At 41.9% G+C, this 27,739-nt stretch overlaps 1 protein-coding gene across 1 annotated transcript; it reads right to left on the reverse strand.

Moving 5' to 3' along the window:
* Positions 1-1,387: 1,387 nt before the first annotated feature.
* LOC310862189 (rho-related GTP-binding protein RhoA-D) lies at positions 1,388-26,559 on the reverse strand. The gene is made up of 5 exons (XM_083769941.1): positions 26,420-26,559; positions 12,206-12,361; positions 8,292-8,412; positions 4,572-4,702; positions 1,388-4,372 (listed from the first exon to the last, which is right to left on the reverse strand). Exons 2-5 carry the CDS (start codon positions 12,359-12,361, stop codon positions 4,199-4,201), a joined length of 582 nt encoding a protein of 193 aa, XP_083626067.1. The 5' UTR covers positions 26,420-26,559; the 3' UTR covers positions 1,388-4,198.
* Between the last annotated feature and the right edge of the window lie 1,180 nt (positions 26,560-27,739).

Raw genomic sequence — 27,739 nt, forward strand, 5'->3', positions numbered from 1 at the left:
GACATACAAAATGAGTGGACAATAATATGACCTGAACACAAAGTCCTGAATGAACATAAAAGGTCTCTAACTCTTTGAGTGTACAAATGGAACCAAATGAACCTGCAAGGGTCCATTTGGTTCCATTTCTACACTCAAGAGTCAAGGGGGTCCTTGCGAGAACCACTAGTACTAATTAGACTCCTAATATGCCATAGTTTCGTAGTAAATCAGTGTCATACATATTCTGAAGAAAACCTGGAGACTTGACATTCAGTAATTGCGTCTTGTGATTAAAATAATAACATTATAATGGTGAGCCAAAAAAGAAAATCTAAAATTTGCCAGAGAAAGACCAAGTGTTGCCACGGACACATTTGTTACAAAGGTGAGAATGTTGAAGAAATGTAGAAACTTCCTCCACTCATGTCCTCATTGTGAAATTCCATTCTGCTAAGTGTTGTAGTCGTCACCTTTTCAAAACATATAATTTTAAGTCATTTCAATTTTCCATTATCTTTTTCCCTACTTTTAACATTATTTCAAACAGTAGGCTACAAAATAATGTTGTAAAAATGTGTGCTGAGCCTGGCCATAGGATCATGTATTGTACTGTATGCTAATGCTTTTGGCGTGCCCTCTTGTGGAAAGATTTCACCCCATTCAACTGTTATCACCCGATAATCAAGAAAATGTTCGTAATCAGCACCTTAGAAATACGTGATATGTGAATGACACAGAAGTATGTGATAATAACAAATCCGGAAGAGAAACTATGGGAGCGTTTGCTTTTTGTGTCACTGATGTCAATGACGGAGGAATAGTTCACCTAACAATGGAAATTATGTAATTATCTTCTCACTCTAATGACATTTTAAACAAAAGGTGGAAATCCCCATATCTATACAGCTCCTGCAGCATAAACAATGTCTTCTGAAGCCAAATGATGACACTAGTAGTGGAAAATGACCTTTTTTGTTTGTTTACTATAGACAGTAACAAAACACAAACAGCTATGCACTAAATAATGGTGTAAATGTGTCTTTGTGTCCTCTCATGTTTGACTTCACCTACAGTACATGTGTGTTGCATGAGTTGTAGTCTGGAGTAATTTTATGGTCATCCTTTGCCCTTTGTGGAACTCTAAATAGCAATGACCTAAGTTGTTTTGGAGAAAGCTGCTACAAATATGTGCTGACAATCTTTTGTGTTTTCCTTTTGTGTTATGAACTGCGAACAAAGACAAAGAGATTTGTTTCACGTCATTTTCACTTTGGGGTGAATTGTTTAATGACTTCACCTTCACGAACGGCTGTTTAATATGCCAGATAGGTTGGCTTTAACAAAACGTGTTCCCATTTATTGGTTAATAGTTATGCTTCCTTATACATGTAATGTTTGGAGACACTTAACAGCCATACTTTCTTTATTGTGTTTCTTACATGTCTTTCAGATATACATGACCATATGATACCACAAGATGTCACTGTGTCCACACTTACAGTACATGAATTCAGGGGTGAGGCAAGAGGTGAACTAAGGACAGATATCCCACCCCTTCTCTCATGAGTAAACATCCCCTTGGACATGTTTAAGCTCATCACGGCCTCCATCCTCCTGTTCGGACGTTTTGCAGTGATCACCGATACTGTAGGGGTGCAACAGTTAAACTAATACTTATAATGTAATTGATCATCAAAAATAAAATAATGTCCGGGTCCCTATTTTGGGCATGTCATTATAGCAGAAGAATTAAAAAATTCAGTGGGGAACATGTATAGCATGTAGTGAGGCCAACATCGAGCTGAGGTATACATTGAACTGTCTGTCCCCGTCTGTCAAATAACGGATTAAAGAAAAGAGGGGTTTAATTACTTTAATACTTGGTATATCAATAAATGTGTGTATTGTGTTCATGTCAAGGTGCGGGTTTGTCCACACGTGTTCAAATACAATGTCCATGTATTTGAGAATGAGAATGACCGTTTACCCATTTATATCCATCAGAATAAATGTTTTCCTTCACTATTCATGTTTCACACATTAATTTATTTGGTAAATATCGCCATGAATGCGCCAAAATCATCAACCATGTACCGTATCGCTGTTCAAATGTATCGTTACACACCCCTATTATGTACCGGTATTACCTTGTTTTCCTTGCTTACTGTAAACCGCTCTGGATTAAGACTGTCTGCCAAATTGTAAATAAACAAGCAAAGACATGTTGAGGTTATGTAGCATTTCAAAAATATTTTATTAACATGTTTGTCTTACCCAGACATTAAACACCACACCCCTGTCCTGTTTGTAAAGCATCATCACAATCAGCTTTTTCTCCTGACTTGACTTCTTTAGCATGTTCTAGGCCTGCATTACTGTTAAAAGGAGATGGGCTTATTGGCCAGTTATACTGCCCTCTGATCCCAGCTCTCAAGGCGTCTGATAGAACTGGACAAGTGTATGCAGGATTGCCATTCTTGGAGCTTAACATTGACACAGTCTACACACACTTACCCAGTGATCTGCCATGAGCTCTAGTGTAGGGTGTTAGTGGGGAGGATACTGAACAGGGTTGATGTGCACTCCCAACATGCTCTCTATCCCTTTCCATCAACCCTGATGTCAGGAAGTAGCTGTTAAGACTCACAGCTCATTAATCATCGCTTTTGCATTAGCAAACTGATTGTGAAACTCAAAGGGGAGCTTTAGAGTTGATAATGTGGGATCCATCTCAAACCTTTGAGGACTTCTCAATAAGAAAAAACTTGGTCTTGGTAGGAATTATATCACATGGTTATAATACAGCTGGTTGGCTGGTGTGTAAAATCAACATGGCAGTTCAAACAGCCAAGGTATCTACTGATCCATGGTTTAAGAGTTGGCACATTGATAGCGTGTGTGTGTTTGTCAATCAAGCTGCGCAGATCCTTGTACAGTATATATATATATATACACACACACACACACACACACACACACATCTGGATAATGAGCCGCCTCAAAACTAACTGTCTGAGTGGCAATGTTGGCGAGCGCAGTGGGGATTAAGTCCAGCAAACCACATGATATGCACTCCCCTTTCAATTAATGAAAAACAAAGTAACATCGCATAACTGCATAATGGGGTCTGAACGAGCCGTGCAGAATTCAGAGTGGGCACGTTATGGGAGGCGCTGGTGTGGCCTGGTTCGTGGCATGTCTGTCTGGGCCAGTGTGTGTGTGTGTGTGTGACTGACTGAGAGTATTGTTTCCGACAATAGGCCACTGTGTGCGGTGCCAGCCTATCCTTTCGCCCATAGCAGAGACAGAGCAAGGTGCATTCTGTAAACAGCCCTTACTGTCTGAGCTCATGTAGGTTTCAGCGAATGAATATACATCCAATTTGAGTTGAACCTAGATGTACAGTCTTTGATGTTAGTGGAGAGAAGGAGGGGGGAAAAAGACGTGGGGAGCTCTGCCGATTCAGCATACTGGAAATCTCGGGGCGTAAAATTAAATGGGTGTGGTAAAATGACCGGAGCATGAAGACTGAAGTGGAGATACATGGACACAGGTGGGGGTTCCATATGAACATTTTACTTTTGAGTCCCAACACAATGAGCCAAATCTAAAAGAACACTTTGTGAGAAACGGTGTGCCTTTTGAGGTTGGCTATAGGCTGGGAGATACCGATTTAGAAGGCATTTAGTAGAATGGGCCTCGGGGTCTTTATGGGTTTAAGGGGTGCGTGTGCGGTGAGCTTCTTGGTCCTTCTCTGTAAACAATCATCACAGAGGCAGTGGCAGGATGACTGATATATATGTAAAGTATATATATATATATATATATGCACATATAAATACAAACATACATTCATACATACAGAAAGGGGGTGGGGGGACTGAGGGAGACAGGCTCCTCACACAAACACGCTGGTGAAGAAAGAAACAAACGAAAACCAGCAGCGAATGGAAGAACAAAGCATGAACAACGTGTGTGTGTGTGAGTAGTAGAAGAAAACAGAAAAGTACAAAAAAAGGCTGATTTGTTTTGCTTTTAAACAGGTGTTGTCAGTCTTTCGCATTTGCCTGTGTGGCAGATCTGCGTTTGTGGTGTAAATATAGTCCAAGAAAGCCATTGGTTGGTTAAAGGTTTTTCTCCATGGATAAGGTTGTGCTGCGGGGAGGTCTTCCCTCAGTCGCTGATTGGTTGGTTTGGTTTGGCCCGTTTTCCCTCTTCACAGCAGCAGGCAGCCGCCCCTCTTCTTGCGCTTGCGCACCTGCAGCGCCGCCCTGGTGGCCATTTCGAATACCTCCCGCACGCCATCCTTCGTCTTGGCCGAGCACTCCAGGTAGCCGAAGGCACTGATGCGGTTGGCCATGTCTCTGCCTTCCTCTGGCTTCACTGGCTCCTAAAACAACCAATGCACATCAGTGGTTTAGAACAGTGGTTCTCAACCTGTGGGTCAGGAGGACCTCTAGTGTGTGTGTGTGTGTGTGTGTGTGTGTGTGTGTGCACACGTGCGTCCAAGTCAAAGTTCATAACTGGTTACACAGGAGACATGTCTTACTGGGTGCTGCCGATAAGGTAATATCAAGATATACACACACCTGTTTCATCTTGGCCAGCTCTCTGCGTGTGTGTTCATCATTCCTCAGATCCTTCTTATTCCCCACCAGGATGATAGGGACATTGGGACAGAAATGCTTCACTTCAGGCGTCCATTTCTCTGGAATGTTCTCTGTAAGAAACAGAAAGACACGTTGTTAGTGGTTCCATTGAAGTCCAATCCTGCTGCTGTTGCCCACTTCACACACACACCACCATTTTTGCCCTACAAGGAGTATTGGGAGAGTCCTTCCCCTTGTCACAGTGTGGAGACATTTATAAACATCCGAGAGGCCATTGACCCCGGGGCTGATTCTGAGAGTCTAGCCCAGTGTTGGTGGAGACCAGTGTTCTTGTTTCCTCTGTAAGGAGATGCCATATTGAGTACAGTTTGGAATGTTAGCTGTGGTACAGCCGAATCAAAACAGTATGGGAGAGAGCCCCGTGGTGGTGGCTTTGTCAGAGGGGGCTCTATATACATCATGTCAGCCAACAGGGACAACTTATTTAAAGATTTGTAGGATACCGAGAGCCTAGCCAACAATACATGCATATATGTGCCCGTTGGCTTACAGGAAATGTCAGAGCCTCTAGTTTGTAGCTGTAGAAATCTATTCTACGACATTGTCTGTGTCTTTATGCAGATTAAGAAGCTACTGCATGAAAATAAATGGTGCAAATGCAGCAGTCAAACAATGTTGGTCGTTTAATGTAGAACACTAAACACCAAACATCAAAAATGCATGACATAAACAATGCATGACAAACAGCAAACTAATGAATCCACACAAGTTATGCAGTAATACAAAGTACCATGGCATGTACATATTCAATCACACTGTACTGTACACACACACACACACGTAAATGCTCATACATGTGTATTGAGCCATATATACAAGCCCACAGACACAGTAGAATGCAAGGTCAGTTATACATTTATTTTATAACCCCATTTCTTATCTTTCGTTTATTTTGCTGTAGAGATAGGTGTCCCAGTCCTGTCCCCTCTTGCGGTATTCATTTCCCTGGGGATGCTCCAAGGATTACTTTGCACCAAACTATTCCTCTTACTCACCGGATGTTGAAAATCTATGAAGCAGATATGTCATAAATCCTCACCTTACTTCTCCGTACTACCCTCTTCCATAAACTCCCTTTTACAATGATTACAATGTTATGTAACCTGGCATTGTGTGAATGATAGCAGGCTACGGATTCATTTTGGATAGCTACAGCGAATCTGTTGCATTTTACCAGTGCAGTCTTGCCTACACTTCATGTTGTTTAAGCACTTTCAGCCCGGCGTCCCTATTTTGGGCAGGTCATTGTAGGCATAAAAAAAAGTTTAAGTAAATAAACAAAAGAATGGGAGAGAGAATATGTGAAAATAGGTGAGCTTGTAGATCAGCGCTATTTGAGCCATTCGTCATATGACAAAGTATATAGGGCGTATATAAGCGGTTAATGCAGTGCTATGCAAGGCGTCTCATCTGTGGCTTCTTCCACAATTACATTCCACTGACTTCCAGCACATGGTGGACGGACTCGGAGGAGCGCGGTCACCACGCGGTCACCACACCTTGTGCTTAACCCTTTTAGACCCCAGAACACGATTCTGCTAAGGTCTTCTAAATCATGGCAGCTTTCCGATTAGATAGCTACATAAAGTGCTATGTAGACTTAGATAGCACTTTATACAGACGTATAGCAGACAGCACTAGAATTGCATTTTATGTAGTCATAGTACTTTATAGTATATATGTATAGTATAGTATGTTTAGTTTATTTATATAGATATTCCACGGTTACGTTCTTAGCTTACGCATGTTTCATGAGAACTACTTTTTATGTATGTGATGTTTTGCCATGCTTTTTGTTCTTGCTTAATGTAAATCGCTCTGGATTAAGAGCGTCTGCTAAATGAGTAAATTGTTTCCATGTCAGTGGTGCTCAAGCATTTCATGTCAAGGACACCCAAAAATTATATGCAATTGGCCGCTGACCCCCCATCTGAAAATATGTTGTCTCAGGCCTCCCCAGAAGTAAAGTTAAAAACATTCATGTTCAAAGATTTGCTCAATTTTTTCACGATTTAAAAAAAATAGCAGATCTACAAGCTCGAGCTTGTAGATCTGCTATTTTTCAACAGCTGAAGTTTAAAATAATGGTTAAAAGCTATACAGTGACCCAACTGCGTTCCTGTCCTAAATGGGTGAACGCTGCCCTGGACAACTGTGGTTTGTCTAGGAAGCACAACATCCCGAATGTCTCGTCCCCGCCCCGTCCAAATAATGGGTTCATGACTCTGTCCATGACTGGACAACACTATGCAGATAAGCCTGTCACAAGTAGATCAGCCATTTCCACTAGTATAGTTTTTCTTTTACTTTGTCTTTTTTGTATAGTTTATAAGTTATAAGTTAAGTTATTAAAATGTGTCAGTCGTTTCTTTGTATACTGTATGTAGCTTATTTGTCACATCTACCCTGTGCAACTTCAAAACGAAACGGAAATGTAATTTTTATGTTCCAGTGTTCAATGACAAAACAATTAAATCGTTAATCGCAATAAATTGTGTGAAAATGTAATGTCAGTAGCACAGTAGCCATGATAGTATGGCATCTACATTTTACTACAGCATCTACAGTGTTTGAAAAGAGTTGAAAAATATGCAGGTGAGCAAACTCTTCTCCAGTAAATGTTGCATGTACACACGACCTGAACAGGTCTTGACATGTACCTTTCTAGTCGAGCTGTGGAATGATCAACATTTCTTCTGGCTCTGGGACGGCCCTTTTAGACTTCTTGTAAAAGAGGTGACCAGGTCTCGGCTTTAAAAACAAAACACCTTGCCAAGAGGTGGTCAGGCTGGCCAAGTCAGAACTATTTTTAAAGCAAGAATGGACCTATGGCCCACATACTTAATCAGTACAGAAAATCTTTCTTGTGCTGCATTCACATGGGATCAGGCAGACGGCAAACTGGAAGTCATTTTAGTGGACGAGAGCAGGACGGTAAATGGAACAGGACGGCCCGGCAGCCAGAACCGGCGACGGTAACGGCAGTCAATGTTAAAATATGTAATATTTTTACCGTTCCGTGGCGTCCAGCAGGTTTGGCCGTTTGCCATCTACCGCTTGCCTGATTCCATATGAATGCAGCATTATACTGTACTTGCTTATCCTTTACTGGATACTGGACTATTCTGTCTGTTATAATCTTCTTGCAATAACTATTACTATAACCTTAAGTCTTATTTTATTCCACAATATAGTCATGTCTTGCACCTTCCTACCTACAGAGTACCTGCCTAGATAGTAGATATGTCCCAAACAGACCCCTCAGGTCCTCCTCCTCGATGTGCCTAAAAAAATGGCAACTTAAAAAATACGGTATAGTAGCTTTCCGTTTCTACGGACCGACGGTGTGGAACAAACTCCCACTAAAGCTTCGACAGGCGGCCTCTGTAGACATTTCTAAAGCACAGCTCAAGACCTACTTCTACTCTTGCTTTTAGTTGAGCCTTTAAAATCGTTGTTATTCATGTCCTCCCTGTATTGCCTTATTCACTGCTATTATTTTAATAGCTTTTATGCCTTTGCTTTTTTTTCTCTATTGCTCTGTAAAGCACTTTGAGCTGCATTTCATGTCATGAAAGGTGCTATACAAATAAAGTTGTATTATTAACATTGTTAGCAGCCAAGTATGTCGAGCCTTACCTAAACTATCAGGGCTGTCTATGGAGAAACACATGAGGATCACATCTGTGTCGGGATAGGAGAGAGGCCTCAGTCTGTCATAGTCCTCCTGGCCTGCAGTGTCCCAAAGTGCCAGCTCCACCTGAGAAGATCAAAATCACACTTGTGTAAGTGAGGTGCGCTCTTATCATACATCATCACATTCCATGGTACACACAGACACACAAAGTTGGGAATAGGAGGCCCCTCAAAAAAGAACATCATATTTACTTAACATAAAACAGAGAAGAGAGGTTCACCTCATCAAACGATCGAGTCTTAGATGAGGGGATTGGGGAGACAGCCAGGGTGCCTCGCTCATTTAGAATTAAAAAGGCTAGATAGTATATTGGGGCAATTCATGCCTTGCTTGTTATTTAACCCATTAAGATTTTAGTGTTGGCTATTAAAAAATAGCAGATATACAAGTTCACAGCACGTCACTTCATGCTGTGTTGCAAGCAAAATTTGCAAGCAAAATTTGCAAGCAAAATTTGCCCAAATCTTTGACTATTATAAAAAATTTAAGCGGACATTTTTAACTCAAATCTTTACTTCTGGGGGTCCCTGGAACACAAAAATTGTTGAGGTGGGGAGTCAGTCACCAAATACCTTTTGAGGGGTCCTTGACATGAAAATGTTTGAGAATCACCGATATCGTAACACAAAACTGATTTAGAAGACATTTGTAGAATCGGTTTCAGGTCTTAATCGGTTAAGACAGAGATATAGCAGAAGGCGGAAGTGGGAGAAAGAAAAGGAATAAAGGGATTGAACATTATGGGTTCTGACAACCACCTGTTAACGACCTGTAAAAACAAATTCCCCTGAGCAGGACATGGCAGTCTTCCTGGTTGTTATTAATCAAACCGCTCCTAAGAGGACTCTATCTGGGCTGATCTATAGATGGAACAGATAACTCTCCAAAACAAAACCTGTACTGCAAGAAAACGCAGCACGCATTCAGTCTGGGAATGTGCTCCGCAGGAATGTCTTATGTACAGTAGCCTAGATATGTCACTTTTCTCATCATGTGGCCTGTAAGCTGCCGAGGCCGATGGTATAAAAGTCTGCCAACTGAATGCAGTTGGCAGACTGCATTCACACAGTCACACACAGTATACATCTCAGTCGAGACAAATGGCAATAAGTTGAGTTTTGGCAGACTAGATCAGCTTTTATGCATTGCTGTTGCTGCTGAATGGGTGTGCAAAGACTTTAGTCAGGATATAATCCCCCAATGGTACATAAAACCAGATGCTGGTAGGTGGGGCTGGGTGGTGACTGGGGCAGTGGGGTTGAGTACGTAAGTCATAGAAATGCTTGACATTTAGTGGCTGTGAGTGTGAATGATGTTTGATCGGGCCTACTATAGTTGCTACACTTAAGGATCTTCTATCCCAGTGGTTCCCAAACCTTTTCATGTCAAGGACCCCCATATTGACACTAATTAGCCGGCGGACCCCCATTTGAAAAGATATGCCAGGGAGGGACCCCCATAAGAGAAGATTTGTACGGCTCTAGCAGTGATTCTCAACCCGTTTAATTTCAAGGACCCCCAGTTTGAACTGAATTATACTACGGTTCCCTATTTGATGGCATTGGCAAATACTTATTTTCTATCAACTACACATCCCATCAAGCCTTGAATTCATGGACATTACTTTGTTTGTGTCACATTCCTGACTGAGCCAATAATCTGATGAAAAATTACAAAAAATTTATTTAAAAAAAAAAGAAAAGGAAAGAAAAAGCTAGTTTGACAACTTGCACAAATGCTCTTAATACCCAAAAATAGCCCATCTACAAGCTCTGCATTGAGAGCTTGCAGATGGGTTATTTTTGCCGTGCAACATACGTCCATAGAAGGCATTACATGCTGGCTTCTATGGAATCCATCCAACTGACCGAAATCAGTCGTGGCGACTCAGAAGAGAACTATAATCCATGCACTCTCCAACTCTGTCCTGGCATTCTGTCACCACTTGGGGTCTCCCAGGAGTCAGCAAATAACTCGGCCATAATTTAACTTTCATCACTGGCCTCATCAGTATAGACCTCTGGGGGTCTCCGGTCAACTAAAGGCAAAGGGTTTAAGTGGTTAAAGCAGTTCTAGAGCCAAGTACCATGTTGCACAAAATAAAACCCTCAGATTTCAGGAAGTGAGCTGATCCAAGGTTTCACAGCCCAGGAAATGGGGACAGGAAATGGGGCATTAGTCATAATGTATTGTACAAAGGTGGGTAGGGAGTGCCGGGGCTTGCGCAGGAAGGAAGTCTGTGACGTTCCATTTCCTGTTGTTGACTGCAAGATCTGCACTTCCTTGCCAGCCTCGATAGACACGAGGACTTCCTGTCTGCGCTGCCCACTCATCTCCCTCTCAACCACCATCCATTTCGCCCTCTCTTCTATCATTGTTTGAACTAAAAAAGACTTCCCGTGCTCAGCTTTTTATTTATTTATTTATTTTTTGCTTTTCTGCCTTTGATAGTATTAAGTGAAGATGGACAGGAAAGTGGGAGAGAGAGAAGGGAGAGACATGCAGCAAAGGTCGTCATGAACGGGACTCGGAACATGTGACGTGCTGTCAGGCCAGAGCCTATATGTGGCATTTGCCTGGACCACTTGGCTTGTGAGGGTGATTCTAAAAATGTCTTCTAAATCCAGTTTTCTGAAAAACGTATGTTCGTTGCTATATCAGTGGTGCTCTAACTTTTTAGGTTAAGGACCACCAAAATTATATGCATTTGCTCCAGGACCCTCATCTCAAAATATTTTGTTCCAAGGACACCCAGAAGCTAAGATGAGTTAAAGAAAAACTGAACAAATCTGCAAGCTTAGCTGACACAAATGGAACAGATCTACAAGATTACAGCATGTGCTTTTTTTGTATTGTAAGAGATTTTATTTTATAATTGCTGCCCATTTCATGTTTATCGTGCTCTTGGTAAACTCATCAGGCTTCTGGTTCATTATATTTCGCATTTGTGAAAAAAGCTGAAAGTTTTACCGTAATTAAATGTGTAATACTGTGTAACCCTAACCCCCCTCATGCATTAGAAGGACCATATCAGTCACCAGAAGCAGGGACATGTGTTGTCAATGAGTCCAACATGGTAAAAATTAAACAGGCTTCAAACTGAGGGGAGTGTATCTAATAACATGAAGGTGTCCACACAAATGCCAGAGTAAAGTGAAATAAATACCACTTTAAGCTCGGCACTAATGCATGCACACAGCCACACACTACGGTTATAGCCTGGTGTCTGGCACACTCCTCGTGCCATGTTAAGCGTTTTGTTGATCATGATGAAGAGCAAGTTTATTCTTTTGGCTTTTATTTGACTTTGGCTTTTATTTGTCCCTTCTGCTCTGTGTGGGTCGGGGACTGAGCCCCATCCTCTTGTGAACTAGAGAAGAGGAAGAAGAGGATGGAAAAACAAATGGAACCAAATGGACCCTAACGGGTTCCATTTGTACACTCTGAGTTAAATTAACATTGATTTTACAATATGAATTTGGTCCCAGAGATGAAAATCCCATAAAATGTAGGTCCGTCCATAGCCCAATGGATGTCAAACTCCTTGAAATGAAAATGGTTGAAAATCACTGCTAGAACCGTGAAAATCTTATGGGGGTCCTTGGCATCTTTTCAAATGGGGGGTCCACGGGCAAATAAGTGTTCATTTGGGGGTCCTTGATATAAAAAGGTCTGAGGGATATTATAGCAGTATCAGGTTACTGCAAGTTATTTTTATGGTATGCTACCTTTTCCTACACCAATTCTCTTCGCCCCAGAATAAGGACGCTATGGTTCATGTGGTTAGATCCCACAAGTGCAGATCACATGTGTCGCTGTGTGTGCGCGCTCGCGTGTGTGTCCTTCACGACATTACCTGCTTGCTGTCCACCTCAATGTCAGCGATGTAGTTCTCGAACACCGTGGGGACATAGACCTCAGGGAACTGGTCCTTACTGAAGACGATGAGGAGGCAGGTCTTTCCGCAAGCGCCGTCACCCACGATTACTAACTTCTTCCTGATGGCTGCCATCTGCCAAACAGAATGGAACACTTTTAACAACGAGGCGTCTTTAATCTTTATTCAACGATATAAGAATAGAAATGGTGCGTTACATCCATCCGCCTCTTCACAAACAGTCCCAAACCGAAAGTGGAGGAAATCCAACTAGTGCTGCACAATTAATAGAAAAAAGGTTGCGATCTAGATTCAGACACCTATGCAATCTAATTTCTAAGTTTGAGCATTGGTTGGCTAGCCGCTGTCCAATTCATTTTAGTTACTCTTACGTGTTAAGTCAAACACTTTGATGTTGTCCGTTCAAAGCCACAGTAGTTGGCTCCAGGACTGATGCCACATTTTGAATGTAGTAATGTTCAGCAACTACTGACTAAAGACAATAAATATTTTCATGAAAATCGTGATCTCAATTTGTGGAGGAAAATAGAGATTCACATTTGAGCAAGAATCGTGAAGCACTAAATCCAACGTCATCATCTGCTGGACTCGGGAGCAGTCAGAGGCTCACTGTGTCTTACCCGTTTCATATATCTTTATTGTGAAGCACAGCTTCCCCGTTTTTTTCCCAAAATCAAACGAACCGGTAAACACAAAATAAACAGGCACAATGAAATCAATACAATCTCAATGTCAGAATGGGGAGGTTCAACGTCTTACTCAAGGACATTTTGACATCAAGCCAAGAGGAGCTGGGAACCTTCCATTTCTTCCTGAACCACGGGCCGCTAGTCACACATTCATTCTTTATTTGATCCGCTCATGGTGGTGCACAGCAATTCATAATTACATGTCATGAATTCATGATCAAAACAACTCAATTGTTGGCCTCAATTAGTCTGTCTTATCTCTGACAAAGAGAATGCAGCATGGGCAAAATAGGAACAAACTCCTCTTCGAGTCACGAGCCAATTCTTGGAAAAGCATGGTTGTAGCATGGCAATTCATGAAAGGGGGAGGGGAGGGGGCAATAAGTGGAGTGAGAGAGAAACCAGAGAGAGAGAGAGAGACTGAGGTACTGGTATTAAGAGGGGAGGAAGGGAAGGAGAGAAGAGGTGATTCCAAGTCTGTTGGGGGAGCCGCACCCTCTTCCCTTTCCTGGGCTGTGTCCTGTCCTATGTGGGCTAGGTGGAAAACAGAGCAAGGCAAGGCTGAGGGTTCGGTGTTGGCCTGGAAAAGAAGAAAGAAGTGGGGGGGAAAGGCAGCACACCAGAGTCCTGGGAACATTGCAACCCCACAAACACACAGGATGCAATGCTCTACATACTGTACAGCTGTCAGCTGCCTACGCATAGTCTCTCATACACCAGCAGCACCTCCTTGGAAAAGAGAATGTGCTCCTGGCTGCTGCTGCTGCCACATCACCTTGGCCTAATAATTTATAGCACCGTCCTACAGGTTTGGTTGGTGACAGACAGTGCTGCACAATTCTCTCTCAAATTCTGAGCTTGTAGTACGGCTATTTTCAGAGCGCAACACCCAAGTGTAACCAAACAGTTGTAGTCATCATAGCTTAGTCTCTATTTAGTCTGTCAGTGAAAAAAGGCCTCAAAGAGACCAATTTCAACTTCAATTCATTTTCAGCTCTCTGCCATTGTTGACAAAGTGCCCAAACCTGCCCTGATTACGAATGGATAAATAAAAGCAGTTGTTTCATGACAGTGAGGACACACACAAGTTTGTTTGCCTGTAAAGTGCTCTGAAATGGCACTGACTGAGGTCCTTTGACACTTGTCCACTGAAACTGAGACAAATTAATTCATCTACTGAAACAAATTTCTTAGTAGCAGGACAACACCTCCTGGAAGCAGGTCTTCATTTCCTAATGCAGTTAGTTGTGCCAAAACCACACCCTTTAGGCGTGATGTTTGAGGTCATGTTCTTTCGGTCCAAATGACAGCATGTAAAGTGCAAATTATAAAAATCCTTAATATAATAATATAAATGGAGTACATGTTGTGATTACTTTTATTATCCTTCCTTAATGAAAACACAAAAACAGACTGATTGTGAATTTATCTATTATGAAGATGGTGCTGACTGGCATTTCACGTTTACTCTGTGTAGAGTTCTCAAATTCTTCCCAAACCCGACCCAACATTTTAGGACCGTGGACCGGCCTAACATAAAATCTATGCTAATTAGTCAGGCCTGATCAGTTAGGGCCGGGCCTTAGTTTTCACTTTTCAGGCCTGTTGAGAACTACAAAGTATTGAACTACTGCCAACTTTCAAACAGTTATCCTTCGACGATTAAACACTTAAAATTTTGTTAGACCAACCTTGGCCCACTCTTTTTATGACTCTACAAAAATAAATCTCTTCACCGAATAGCCCATTTACAATTATACTTTTTTGTAGAATGTCATTTTCGCAATGCAACTTCACCATTGAACATTCAATCATCTCTTAACATTGCAAAGCAGCAGACCTCATCCATACGTTCTGGCTCTGCACTTCTCTACACAAATATTGGACCGATATCTTCAATTCCTTATTAAAGATAGTCGGGCAAAGAGTGGAGCCCACACCTTTGGGGGCCCTGTTTGGTGTTTTTCCCTCAATACCGTTGCTCTCTAAACCAGAGAGGGATGTTTTGGCTTTTGTCACTTTGTTAGCGAGGAGACTAATTCTGACCAACTGGAAATCGCCCCTTCTCACACTCATTGGGTTAGGGACACCTTGTACTGTGTAAAACTGGAGAAGATTAGACACTCCTTGAATGGTTCTTCCGATAGGTTTGGGAGGATATGGGGTCCATTCTTTCAATTCATTCAGAATTTGAATCCGTCTCTGCTTGGGAATGAGTGAGGTTTGCTGGACTTTTGTTTTAAAAGTAGTTTATACTGTGATTGGATTGTATTGGATTGGATTATGGATGTATCATGTACCTATGTTTTATTTTTATTTTTCATATAGGATGTTGTGTACTGTTGTTTTGTCTGTTTTTGTCTGCCTTTTATTTTTCAACTGTTATTGATCTTGTATTTAAGGTTTGTTTGTCTTGTTTTCTGTTGTCCTTTTTCTTTGGGGTGAAAATTCAATGTGTTTACTCTTTTAGGTCATACTTGTGGGGTTTATTTGAAAGAAGCTGTTAATGTTAATTATTCTTTTTCAAACTCAATATTTCAATTTCAACATTGCAAAGCAGCCTGTGTTATGTAATAATTATGCAGGTAATTAATTATAGGTAGTAGTATAGCCTTTGTAGTATTCTGCCAGGCTTTAATAATAAATAAATACTTGACTGCATTTCTTGTCTTTTCCACTTCATATGAACACAGCTCAATGGAGACATTTTAACCTAGTAAAACGTTAAGAAATGAAATCGATTTCCGGCCATCTGGAGGCTGGAGCAAAGGTCAATTACTTGCGGGCGTGGTGTTTGCATTATCCAGGGAAGAAAAATACACCTCCTGGAAGGGCTGGTACATTCTGCACAACACGTCTGGTTTCACTCTGCATGATAAGGAACACTGCCAGATACAACGGATGTACGTTTTGTATACGTCCCCCCCCCCCCCCCCGCCACCATTCATTCACTGTATTACACTACACAATACAGCACATGCAGAAGGCCAGTATAGCACCGAGGCTTAACCAAGTGAATTATGTGCAAGAGCTAAATTAGTGTTTATATTGTTATTTTATCCTGTAGGCCAAGTCATGCTCACAGCTTGTATTGGCCATCTAGGCATTTGCTTTGGTGCACTGTAATAACTAACTACCAACTGCGTTATTACTTATCCTCCACATATTTATTTTAGCTGGCACACACACACACGCTGGGTTGTCTCTGGAGAAAGCCACCTGTTCTCTGTGATAGCAGGCTGCTGCTTAACTCCATCCATACATCATACTGCCACTGCCTTAGGACACAGACACACACACACACACACACACACACACACACACACACACACACACACACACACACACACACACACACACACACGCGTGACTTAGTAGCCACGGTACAAGCCTTTCTATCCGCAGTAAGAGATAGCTTCACAAAATGGAGCTTGTGTTTTATTTCTCCCGACACGATACATTAATGCGGCTCGTTGCTGCTGATGGCTGGCTGGCTCAGAGTGCTGCCTAATAAAAAGTGCAGGAATAGATCTGTACTTTGTAGAGTGATGATGACGAGGGCCCCTTCTGGCCTGTGTGTTCCATTACAGTGTGTTCCGTTACAGCAGTGGTTTTCAACCCTTTTCATATCAAGGCCCAATATCTATTCTGCATTTGAACCAACCAAGGACCACCATTTGAGGACATTTAGCCTCACAGACCCAAAACGAAAGAATATTTTGTTATCCTTGGATAAGATTTTGTCCACAGTTCCATGCTGTATTGATGTGGTGCCATAGCGATAACATAACAGGCAAACGGTCAAAATAACATTCTCTAATTGTTTAGACTCAACTAAAAACAAGTAAAATAAGAATAAAAACCAATAATACAAATGGACCCTTACAGGTCCATTTGGTTAGAATAGAGTTAAAGATCTATAAGGGTCTATTTGGTTACCAACTCTCCATCATTTAGCTGGCAACCACCTGGAACGCCCTCAAGGACCACTGGTGGGCCCAGGCCGTAGCGTAACGGTCTGGGCACCGGACTGGTAATCCAGTCGCAGTGTGCCGCGGGTTCGACTCCCGGACCCGACACGGCCTTTACTGCATGTCATCCCCCCATCTCTCTCCCGTTTCCTGTCAGCCTACTGTCTGTCCCTTCAAAAATCAATAAAAGGCGTAAGCCGCAAAAAAATATCTTAAAAAAAAAAAGAAAAAAAAAAAGGACCACTGGTGGTCCCCGGAGGACCACTGGTTAAAAACCACTGCGTTACAGGATAATAAAGTGCTATATTATGGGATTGTGAACCTTTGCACTTTTTAAATTTGACTTCTTCCTTTGGTTTGGTTTCTGCCCCTTGCAGTCAATTCAAACTTGACTGGCAAAAGGAGGAGTCCAATCCGACCAAACAAGACAGTTTTTTTTTCCCGGTTCCTCTCCCATGTCCCTTTCCTGAAGTCAGTGTCTGACACTGTAAGATTTCACCTCCTCATTCCAACAAGTGTTTGCTAAAGGATAGGATAGTAACACTGGCCTGTGAGCTACGTTAATGTCGAGCATAAACCTGCGCAACCGAAAGCACAACACTTGACGAAACCTTAAGGTCAGTCGGTGGTACCAACGATACAATGCCACGGATTGTGTTCAGGCTCAAGGTTTTTGCTCAAATGTTGCGCAAATTCATATGAAACATAAATATTACATTATTAACCTCACCTCATTAAGAGATCAAATGAAAAGTTGAAACCCCCTGGCCTACACCACTCCCCAATGCAATTAACCCCATGGCCAGAAGCGTTTTAACATTGGCTTACTTTCAAATCAACTGTACAGTGTACTGTACACTAAACTTAGTGACATTTTCAAGCAATAATTAATTATCCCTGACTTGAGTTTCTTTTGCCATGGGGCTGCTTCAGCCGGAAAGAAAACTGAATGGTTGTATGCACTGCCACAAACATATACAGTCAGTAATATACCATAGAGAACAGACAAAATGGATACGATGAAGATTGCAAAGCAGCATGTGCTGGCTTGGTATGGAATTGCTCATATCTCTGACAATGCATGAGACCGTCAGAGACGCTGTAAACCAACCAGTTGAATGACAACTGAGCCGTGTCAAACCCAGGGTTACATGACTCACACATCACGTTCACAAAGCAATGGAGACTGCAGTGGGTGAGCCATCAGATTCTCTCTCTCACACACACACACTCTCTGACCTTCCCATTCCCACGTGACTACACTAGAGAGAGAGAGTGTGTGTGTGTGTGTGTGTGTGTGTGTGTGTGTGTGTGTGTGTGTGTGTGTGTGTGTGTGTGTGTGTGTGTGTGTGTGTGTGTGTGTGTGTGTGTGTGTGTGTGTGTGTGTGTGTGTCTTGGGATACATTGGCCTAATGTTGCATAATGTTAGTCCCCAAGTGAGGTTGCAAAAAAGGGCAAAGTTCTCATTCCTCTCTCAGCAACTAGTGCTGGTTTTCTCACAGGCAGGGTCTGGCGTCTGTCCCGTGCCAGAGTAGTAACACATTAGCCAGGGGCCATTCTTGTCCACTGGAGGGGGAGAGGTGGTTACTTACATTAACACACAAAAGCTTTATTGAGTTTCAGGAAGACTAGTAAAGAAAGAAGGAGCTCTACCCGTTTCTCAAAGTTTCAACCCACTTCCATTCACAATGCATCTGTGACCACAAAGTATCCATGCAAATCATGTATTTGAGGACCCGTTTGATTATGCTAAACACGGGATATTACGCCTTTTTATTGTACGATGGCTTTCGCTTACACTGGTTTGGGAACTAGGTCATGCTAAAATGACGAGTACTGTAAAGAAAGTGCATATCACAGTCACAAAAAGGTCTAACAATCAGCAAAAGCCTCTGTTTTTATGCAACGGCAAGCTAGGCAAATGCTTATGCAATCTAATCTAATCCAATCTAATCTGTAACACTCTGTCTGAAATTATGCCGCTGTAAACTGCAGCAGCTTAATGATAAAAAATAGATATACAACTAAAATATTTTGCCCATAAAGGACTCGGAGGAGGGGGGCCCGAAGATCAGGCTTTGCCAGGGTCCATTCGGACATTCCAGATTTTAACATGGCCCTACCTACAACACCCATTTAACATGGCCCTACCTACAACACCCAATTGATTTTAACATGGCCCTACCTACAACACCCAATTGATTTTAACATGGCCCTACCTACAACACCCAATGGATTTTAACATGGCCCTACCTACAACACCCAATTGATTTTAACATGGCCCTACCTACAACACCCAATGGATTTTAACATGGCCCTACCTACAACACCCAATTGACAGAGTTCTCATCGGGCCTGATTTTAACATGGCCCTACCTACAACACCCAATTGACAGAGTTCTCATCGGGCCTGAAAATTAAGGCCCGGCCCAGCCTGACTAATTAGCATATATTTCAGGCCTTACCCGGCCCTAAAACGTCGGGTCGGGTTTGTGCAGAATTTGAGAACTCTACAAAGAGTAAAAGTGAAACGCCAGTTAGCACCATCTTCACAATAGATAAATACACAAAAAGAACAGAACTATTTGAGAAACCCTGGTGTAGCATGAGGTAAGAGCATGCCAATGTCAAACACCAGGAAGATTTAAACAACGTCAACACAGTGCTTACTCAGCTGACATGACATTAACCATATGAACCCTATACTTAGTGGCACGGAGTCCCCCAGCCACCTCTACTCGTAGGTAACCGCCCCCCCTCTTTTCCATTTACACCAAATATCTTCACGGGAAATAGCCTAAATCTAAAAGTTCAGTCACAATGAATGGTCCCGAGATTTTATATATAGCCATCCATCCATCCATCTATAGATATATATATATATATATATATATTCTGTTAACCCCAGAATAAGGACACTAGCTAGATTAGTAGGGTTCAAGAGTTTTTTCAGCTGACCAACCAACATATGTTATATAATTACGTTTAATACTTATCTCTCGCATTTTGGGGGCATGTCTGCTGGTAAATTAGCTAGCAGTAGGGATTACAGACAGTACAACATACACACTGTTGTGATTGTGTTGAGGAAAGAACCAATAATCTACTTAAACCCCCTCACCCACGTCTCTCTGACAAACAGCAAATTCTTCGAAGAGGAAAACGAATTTACCATTATTAGTAACTCTGTTATCCTGTCGCATGTTGTACTGTACACTCAGTGAAAGTGAGGGCTGCACATATTGATTATTTTCTTAGCGATTCTATCTTTTACTTTCAAGAATCAATAGTTTTATTTGTCACCAAGTTTACAAATAAACGCAATGAAAAGTTGATGGGACATGCAAAGCATATTTTCTTGATATATATATAATTAATATTAGATATATATTATATCTGTGTGCAAATAATGTCTGACTTTTTATAATAGACTAAATCACAAGTCTGATAAACCACTTAAACCTGATGTTGTACTTCACCATATAATGGTGTCATGCTAAACAGAATAGCATTATGTGTGTAGGCACAGGGACACAACTTAAGCACACACACAGATAGACAAACAGACAGGGGCGAAAACATAAGTATTCACCCTCATTGTCTGCCTCCTGGCGAAGACAATGACGACGATGACCAACAAAGGGTCACAGAAAGTTCACACGCAACATTAACTCTCTGTGTGTGGTGGATGAACCATGGAAGGACGTAAGCGCTGTGGAATGTCTCACCCACTTTAACACCCTTATCCCCTAAATACACAACACCCCTGGTCCCAATCAGCCTTTATCTCCACTTCTCTCTTCCCAGGTCCTCTTGCTTTCGTTCACTTTTTCCACTCACAGGCTTGTTAACCACATGAACCCTACCGTTCCTATAGGCGAAAATAGCCCGATCGTCAAGCTCACAACACATCGCGAAGATCCGTGATGCGAGCTTGTAGATCGGGAGATTAAAAGGGGCAGACGGGGGAGAAAAGCAGGTACCCACCCACCAGTCAACTAAGCATAGTAGTGTGTTGTGGTGGTGAGATTATGCATGAAGGCATTAACCCATTAAGACTTGAGGCTGATTCTCAAAAAAATCTAAATCCTTAATCCTAACAGTTTTCTGAAAACCCTATGCTGCTACATTTAGTGGTGCGCAAACTTTATCATGTCAAGGACCCCCGAATATCCAAAATATAAAATGATTAGCTCAAATCTAAAATGCCATAGATCCTTTCCCGTTTTTTTCTACACCTTTCATAGAGGGACAGTAGACAAGAAGGCCAACAGGAAATGGGGGAGTGACACGCAGCAAAGGCCGTCGGGATCGGGAGTCGAACCCACGGCACACCGCCAGACTGACCACCGGCCAAGGTGCCCGGACCGCTGAGCCACGGCCCAGGCCGATGCTTTCCCGGTTTTAATGGGTTAAAATCTCCCACACACACACCAAAACAATGTGTCCAAATGAGTGCCGTGTGGTATGTGGGTGAACACAACACAAGTTTAAAATAATTCTAGAGGAAGCTTGATTTCTCACCACACAGGGGTTTGTAATGTTTATATATCTCTCAACTCATTTGCATATTATACACACACCCTGCGGTGAGTGCTAAACTCTGGTCGACCTGACCCGACCATAGATACCACAGCAGTGTTGCAAACCGGCAAGCTCTAGTCTCTCCAAGCTTTCCTTTTCCTTCCAAAATTGTCAAATCATTTCTACCTTTTACTGTACTTCTACGCTCCATGAGCACAAAACAAAGTAGCGGCAGTGATTCCATTAACCGCCATTCATGTCGAAAGGTCCCACTTTTAGCACTTTGCTGCAAAGTAGCAAATCATGGCAATTTATTTTCAATTATTTCCAGAATCTTTTAGGTGCTATGATGCAACTCCAAATATAGGCAAGATATTAGATATCTTCACTTTTGCTCCATAGATAACATGTTTACAATCCAATATATTCTCAAAACAGCCCTAGTCTAATGCTCCGATCAGGTTTTTTGGGACCGATCCCGATCACAGATTGTTTTTGTCAGTGATCAGCCGATACCGCTACTGGGAAAATTTGAATATTGCCTAAATTATAAATATGTCAAAACTGTTCCTGTGTGTGGGGAGGAAGGGGAGAATGTTTAGGCCTGTCATAAAGATGCAAAACGATTATACTATATATCTGATTGACTTTTATACCACTTAAATGGTATAAATGATCGGTTTCTCCAGATCGAGTAAATGGACGATCACAGATCGAGTCATTTGGAGTGAAAATCGTCCGATCACCAATTGGTTGCCGATCGATCGGAGCACCTCTAAATGCAACCATGTATCTGGTTTTAGATCTCATTCAGATCTTGTCCAGGTAGCTATAGAACCCTGACTTTCACCCAGGTCATTTTGGGGTCAAAAATACTGTTGAGAATGAGAAATATTGCTGCATATTTGGGCTCCCAAAACTATATATTTCAAACATGTTTTAAGTCTAGCTATATCAGATTGGGCTTAGACTTTCTGGCCTAAACCCTACAGTTAGCCTGGGGCTGGCTGGTAGTAGGATGCATGTAGTGAGGGAGATGAAATGGGTGCAGCAGGCTGAGCCACGGACCCAAGCAGACGTTTGAAATAGGACAGAGCCATCGAGACTCCCCCGGCCCAATTTATCACAGAGCTCAGCCTGGCTCAGAGTAGAGAGGAAAAAAATATCAGAGATTTATCCATTCATCCACTCCCGAGCTTTCACCGCAGTTCAAACGGAGAGAGATGGAGCGACGCAGGATGCAAGAGAGGAAGAGACGGAGGGACAGGAGTAGAAAAAGAGAAAGAATGGAAGACAGTTAGACAGAATAGAGAGAGAATTGAAGCAGATGTGAAGGGGGGGGGGGATCAAGCACATTAGTGCTGCACGATTCTTGCTCAAATGTTTCTCCATTTTCATCCACAAGAATTGAGATCACGATTTTCACACGATTCTCGTTTTTTTCCCCCCATAAAAATGTTTAATGTCTTTAGTCTGTAGTTGCTGAACATTATTACTCAAATGTGCCATGGAGCCAACTACTGTGGCTTTAAACAGACATCAAAGTGCTCGACTTAAACCTCTCTTTAAGTCTCTCTCTCGTTGCAAAAACATGAATTGGACAGCCAAGTAGTGCTGCACGATTCTTGCTCAAATACAGAAATGAGATCGCATAGGTGTCACAATCTTTTTTTTCGGTTAATTGTGCAGCACTAAAGCACATCACTGAAAGTCTGATTAATATTCCACAGTGACGAAATAGGCCATAACAAGTGGATGAGAGGAACTTGCGGAGTTAGATAATCAGGATTTGCGGGGGGGGAAATTATGACTGCATTTATCTTCCCCGAGTCTTCTACAAAGACTGCTAAAACACGCAGATTCACTCCCACACCCTCCTTGCTAATTCGCTGAAAAAGCTGACCTGATTGTACCCCCCCCCCCCCCACCTCCACCATCATCCTTCCTGTGTGTTCCCCTTTGTCACCCTCCCTCTCTCCTTCTGTTCTGCCTCCTCTCCTCCAGGCTAGTACTGTTCTAGGTCTGTCTCCGTCTAATCCCATACTCTCTCTCTCCGTGTGTGTTGCAGTGTGATGTCACCATCAGGGAGGTAATGTTCTGTATCCTTAGGGTGCCACACTCCTCCTCAACCGCTGACAAGCACCAGCGCCAACAACAACTTAAAATCTCTGAGCAATACACACTATATATATATATATATATATATATATATTGATACAGTATCGAATCAATAGTGATATGAAGACTACCGTATATACTAGATATTGTCTGGAACAATGCCGATATGGCAGTAACTCAAACAGTGTGTAGCTTTGTATCTTTTGCATACTGTGCCAGTGTGAACGCAGCATCAGTGTTGTCTTTTCCTGGTTCCATATTGTTGACGTAAATGTTTAAATGTTTCTGCAAATTCTGCCAATAACATGCCAACTAGGGACCCACAGGTGAAAGTGGTTAAATGTTGCCTGCATTACAGAACAGTGAAAATTCTCTGAACTTGCATGACTATTATCCTTTATCCACCTAGTTATGTAGACTTTACTCATTTATAAATAAATAAATAATGAATACCTTTGTGAAAGTACCAATAGACATCCCCGCAATAATATCAATGGTGATTATATTATGGGCAAAATGTCGATAAGTGTACCGGTATATGCTGGAAAAAGGTTGATGTTGTCCATTATGGCCCAGGCCTAGCTTAAACACAGAGATAACAAACAGGCTAGATGGATTAATACCAACATTGTCATTTGAGCAATCCATGTACTATCATTATGTCTCAGAAACAACAGATGTGTAGGAAGTTACTACTAACTAATAGGAGCTTGGACAATAAGCTTTCTGAACGGTGCAGTGTCTTCGATTGAGTTTGACAGACGCTTGTGTTTAAAATGCCATTTTAAAAGCCACCATGCATATTGCCTACAGTAAGTATGCATCTGCTACACAGTACTCCATTAGCAATACAATTTATGTTCGTCATGAAAAACAACACTAGACAACAAGTGAAGCATTTCTCACAGCTTTGACTCATGAGATCTCTCAGTCTCTTTGCCATGTGATGTGACCATGACATTGATCACCTAGTAGACCACTGGTTCCCAAACAGTGTGTCGGGTCTCTTTATGTTTTGGTTTCCTACATTTTGTTGTTAATCATTTATTTCAAAAAATGTTCAACTGTGCATTGCTAGGTCAATTGGCCAAAGATACTAACTTGTGTATGGCAAAACGGAAAACAAATTTCACTTTTTCTCCACCTTTCCTTTTGGTGCACTGTGTGGACTGTGTCGACTAGGGTTGGTCCTTTAGGATTTTAACGATTCCGGACCGGTTCCTTAACAAATACCCCTTAACAGTCCGATTCACTAGTAGTACTAGGCATTAACATGTACTAGGCTAGAACATGTTAATGGACCCCAACAGGTATGTAACTCCAAGATGAGATAAATGGTTTGAGCAACCATTTGGTTACATTTGTACACTTTCAAGAGTTATATATAGTGGTCCTTGAAAAATGAAAATGTAAAGTTTTAGAATCAATACCTAGTTTTAGGTATTGTAATTGCATAGCAGACATGAAGTCCACATACCAGCTCTGACAGTGTGATAAATACATAAAACAGTTCCGGAAAGCCGGTTCAAAATGTGATGGAAAGCGACTCCATCAATGTTGGATGTGATTGCTTCGGTCCTGGATGATCCCAACCCTAAGAGTGTCGACTGTTGTCATGCGAGATATAATTACCATGCCATTCTGTCCAAGTCCACTACCTGTGTGAATTCTTGCTTGGTCAGCAGTTCCTACACAATGACATCATACACGGTCCACAAACACACACATGCACGCGCGCACACAAACACAGGCGCCAAGAGGATGTGGGAGAATCTTTGTGAGCAATGAGCATTCCTCCTCCTCAGTAGACAAGAACAAGAAGAGAGGGAGGCAGGAGGCTGCTGCCATGTATTGTTGGAACACCCAGTGTATTACGACGTAGCAACTGAAATGGGGAGTAGCCCGCGATATTCCGCGATATTTTTTCGCCAATTAGTTGGCGTTATTTGTGCGAGAGCAGCAATGTGCCAAGGAAGGAGGAAAAAAAATAGTTTATGGAACATGATGGTCTTGTTGCTACAGCGGATCAAAAGGGTGTGGTGACTCCTCGGAGAAAGGAATGTCCTCAGGACAGAAAAAGAAAACGTTTAAGCAGCCGTATAGCAACACAACAGGCAAGCAAAGAATGAAAGGTATTGTTTTTTTAAAGGAAAGGTGTTGTATATCATCATCCCACTAAGTAGGCTATGCTATTGTTTTGCGATTCTTTCCTTCGCATTCCTAAAGTCTCCGGTTTCCCCCCGAAGAAATGTTTCGAATACCGATCGATTCTCGCTCTCACTGGCCAAACAGGTTCTCTCTCTCTCTCCGAGAATGACGAGAAACTTTTAACCACAACTAAAGGTAGGGCTGCCTGACGGTGACGTTGTTGTCAAGATAAGTGAGTCCAAACACAAACAATGAAGCCAACCACAGAATCAAAGTTATTTGCTGTAAACCAACCGTTGAGTTTGTAGATTAGATGTGTGGGGGTGTGGAGCACTACAAATAAAAAACATGAACCGAAAAGATTTGTGCAACGGACGAACGAACAAGCAAAGGTTGTTGGGAGGAAGGAAACAGGTGTGTCCTCCTCCGATTTGACACAACAACGACGATCAAACCAGTCCAGAACACAATGTAATTCACTGTTAATTAATGAACATATTTTAGAGCAACATAAAGTAACAAGTCTCAACTCGCCGAGCTTGTTGATCATATCAATCCAGGGCTAAACGACATGCCTTCCTCCTTCAGAAAAGACTGACACCACCTACTTTTTCCTTCAACGCTCAAAACTCACTTCTGAAGTCGAAATATGCATTTAGATTTCAAATAACGGTTAAAAACAACTAACAGTGAACATGCGATTAATGTAGTTTCTTTCTCACCTCTCCCAGCCTGTGCTTTCAAAATCCAAAAGAACTCCCGTCTCGTCTTTTCTCGGATTCTCCAGTCCTGAGCCAGCCTAGTGTCGCCCTTCCCTTATTGCAGCGAGCTCTAATCAGGATGTATTGGCTTTGCTTTGGGGACTCTTGTCAGAGTTGCCAGGTTTTGTGTGAGAGAAAGAAGGTCTATGAATGGAAAACAAGCCTAGAAGCTATGGCCCTTACGGAAAGTAGCCGATCTACAACAAACGTTTTGAAACATTTTAACAACACAAATCTTTTAATAGGGGTTCCTGGCATAAAATAATTTCAGATGGGTGTCCATCCGCAGACAAAAACACATGTTCATTTGGGGGTCCTTGATTTGAACCTGTTGGTCCTTGATTTGAACCTGTTTGAGAACCACTGTCTGGTTTGAACATTAGGAAGCAAGCCCAAATAACCAACTACTACACTACAACAACAAAAACCCAGATAATGACACCACCACCCTCCCTGACCCCCTCCCAGTGAGCTGTGGCGTTCCACAAGGCAGCATACTAGGACCTTTACTGTTCTATTATGTACACAACATGAAATCAGCTTGTGACTGCAACTTGTTCCTGTTCGCAGATGACACTGCACTGCTGGTCTCAGATAGGAACAAACTGCAGGTTGAAAAGGCCCTCGATCCAGCAAAAAAAACTATTTTTGACGCACTGGAAAAGGATGAGGCTCCTGCATTTAAGCATTGGCTAAATGAAATGACTAGTAGGCTACATTTCATCTTGAGAGAATAAGGTATTTCCTGAGAAACAGGGAGAGACAATTTGATAAAGTTTGGCTGCCCCTTGTCCATTAGCCTACTTGAGTAGAAACAATTAATAGACAGGATACCAGTGATATGGTTGACTATACGCCATTTTCTTTTCAGATGTTTTCCATTTTTCAAATTACTATTTTATTCTATAGTATGCCGTGTCACTGAGCAGTATGGGTGGGAGGGTTGAGGGTTTTCTTTGTCTTTTTTGTTTTCTATAAAATAAAAATGTAATTCATATCATAATGTTTGTGTAACAATTTATAATCTGTTCTCAATAAAAAAAACTATTTGACAAAAAGAAAAGGCCCTCGATCAGCTCTGAACTCGGTAGAATCTGAACCTGGCACCTGGATAGTTGATAAACTATCTTTACACCTGGGGAAAACTGAATCCATTCTCTTTGGATCAAATAGTAATCTCAGCAAGGCAGAAGGCTTCTTAGTTAGAGTGGGTGACAATATCACACAAACAAGGTCCACACCCACAACACCAGAGGGAGTTCAACAAATGCATGTGCAACA

The sequence above is a fragment of the Protomyctophum parallelum genome, assembly GCF_964188405.1.
Source record: "Protomyctophum parallelum genome assembly, chromosome: 7".
In the NCBI taxonomy this organism is placed as follows: Eukaryota; Metazoa; Chordata; class Actinopteri; order Myctophiformes; family Myctophidae; genus Protomyctophum; species Protomyctophum parallelum.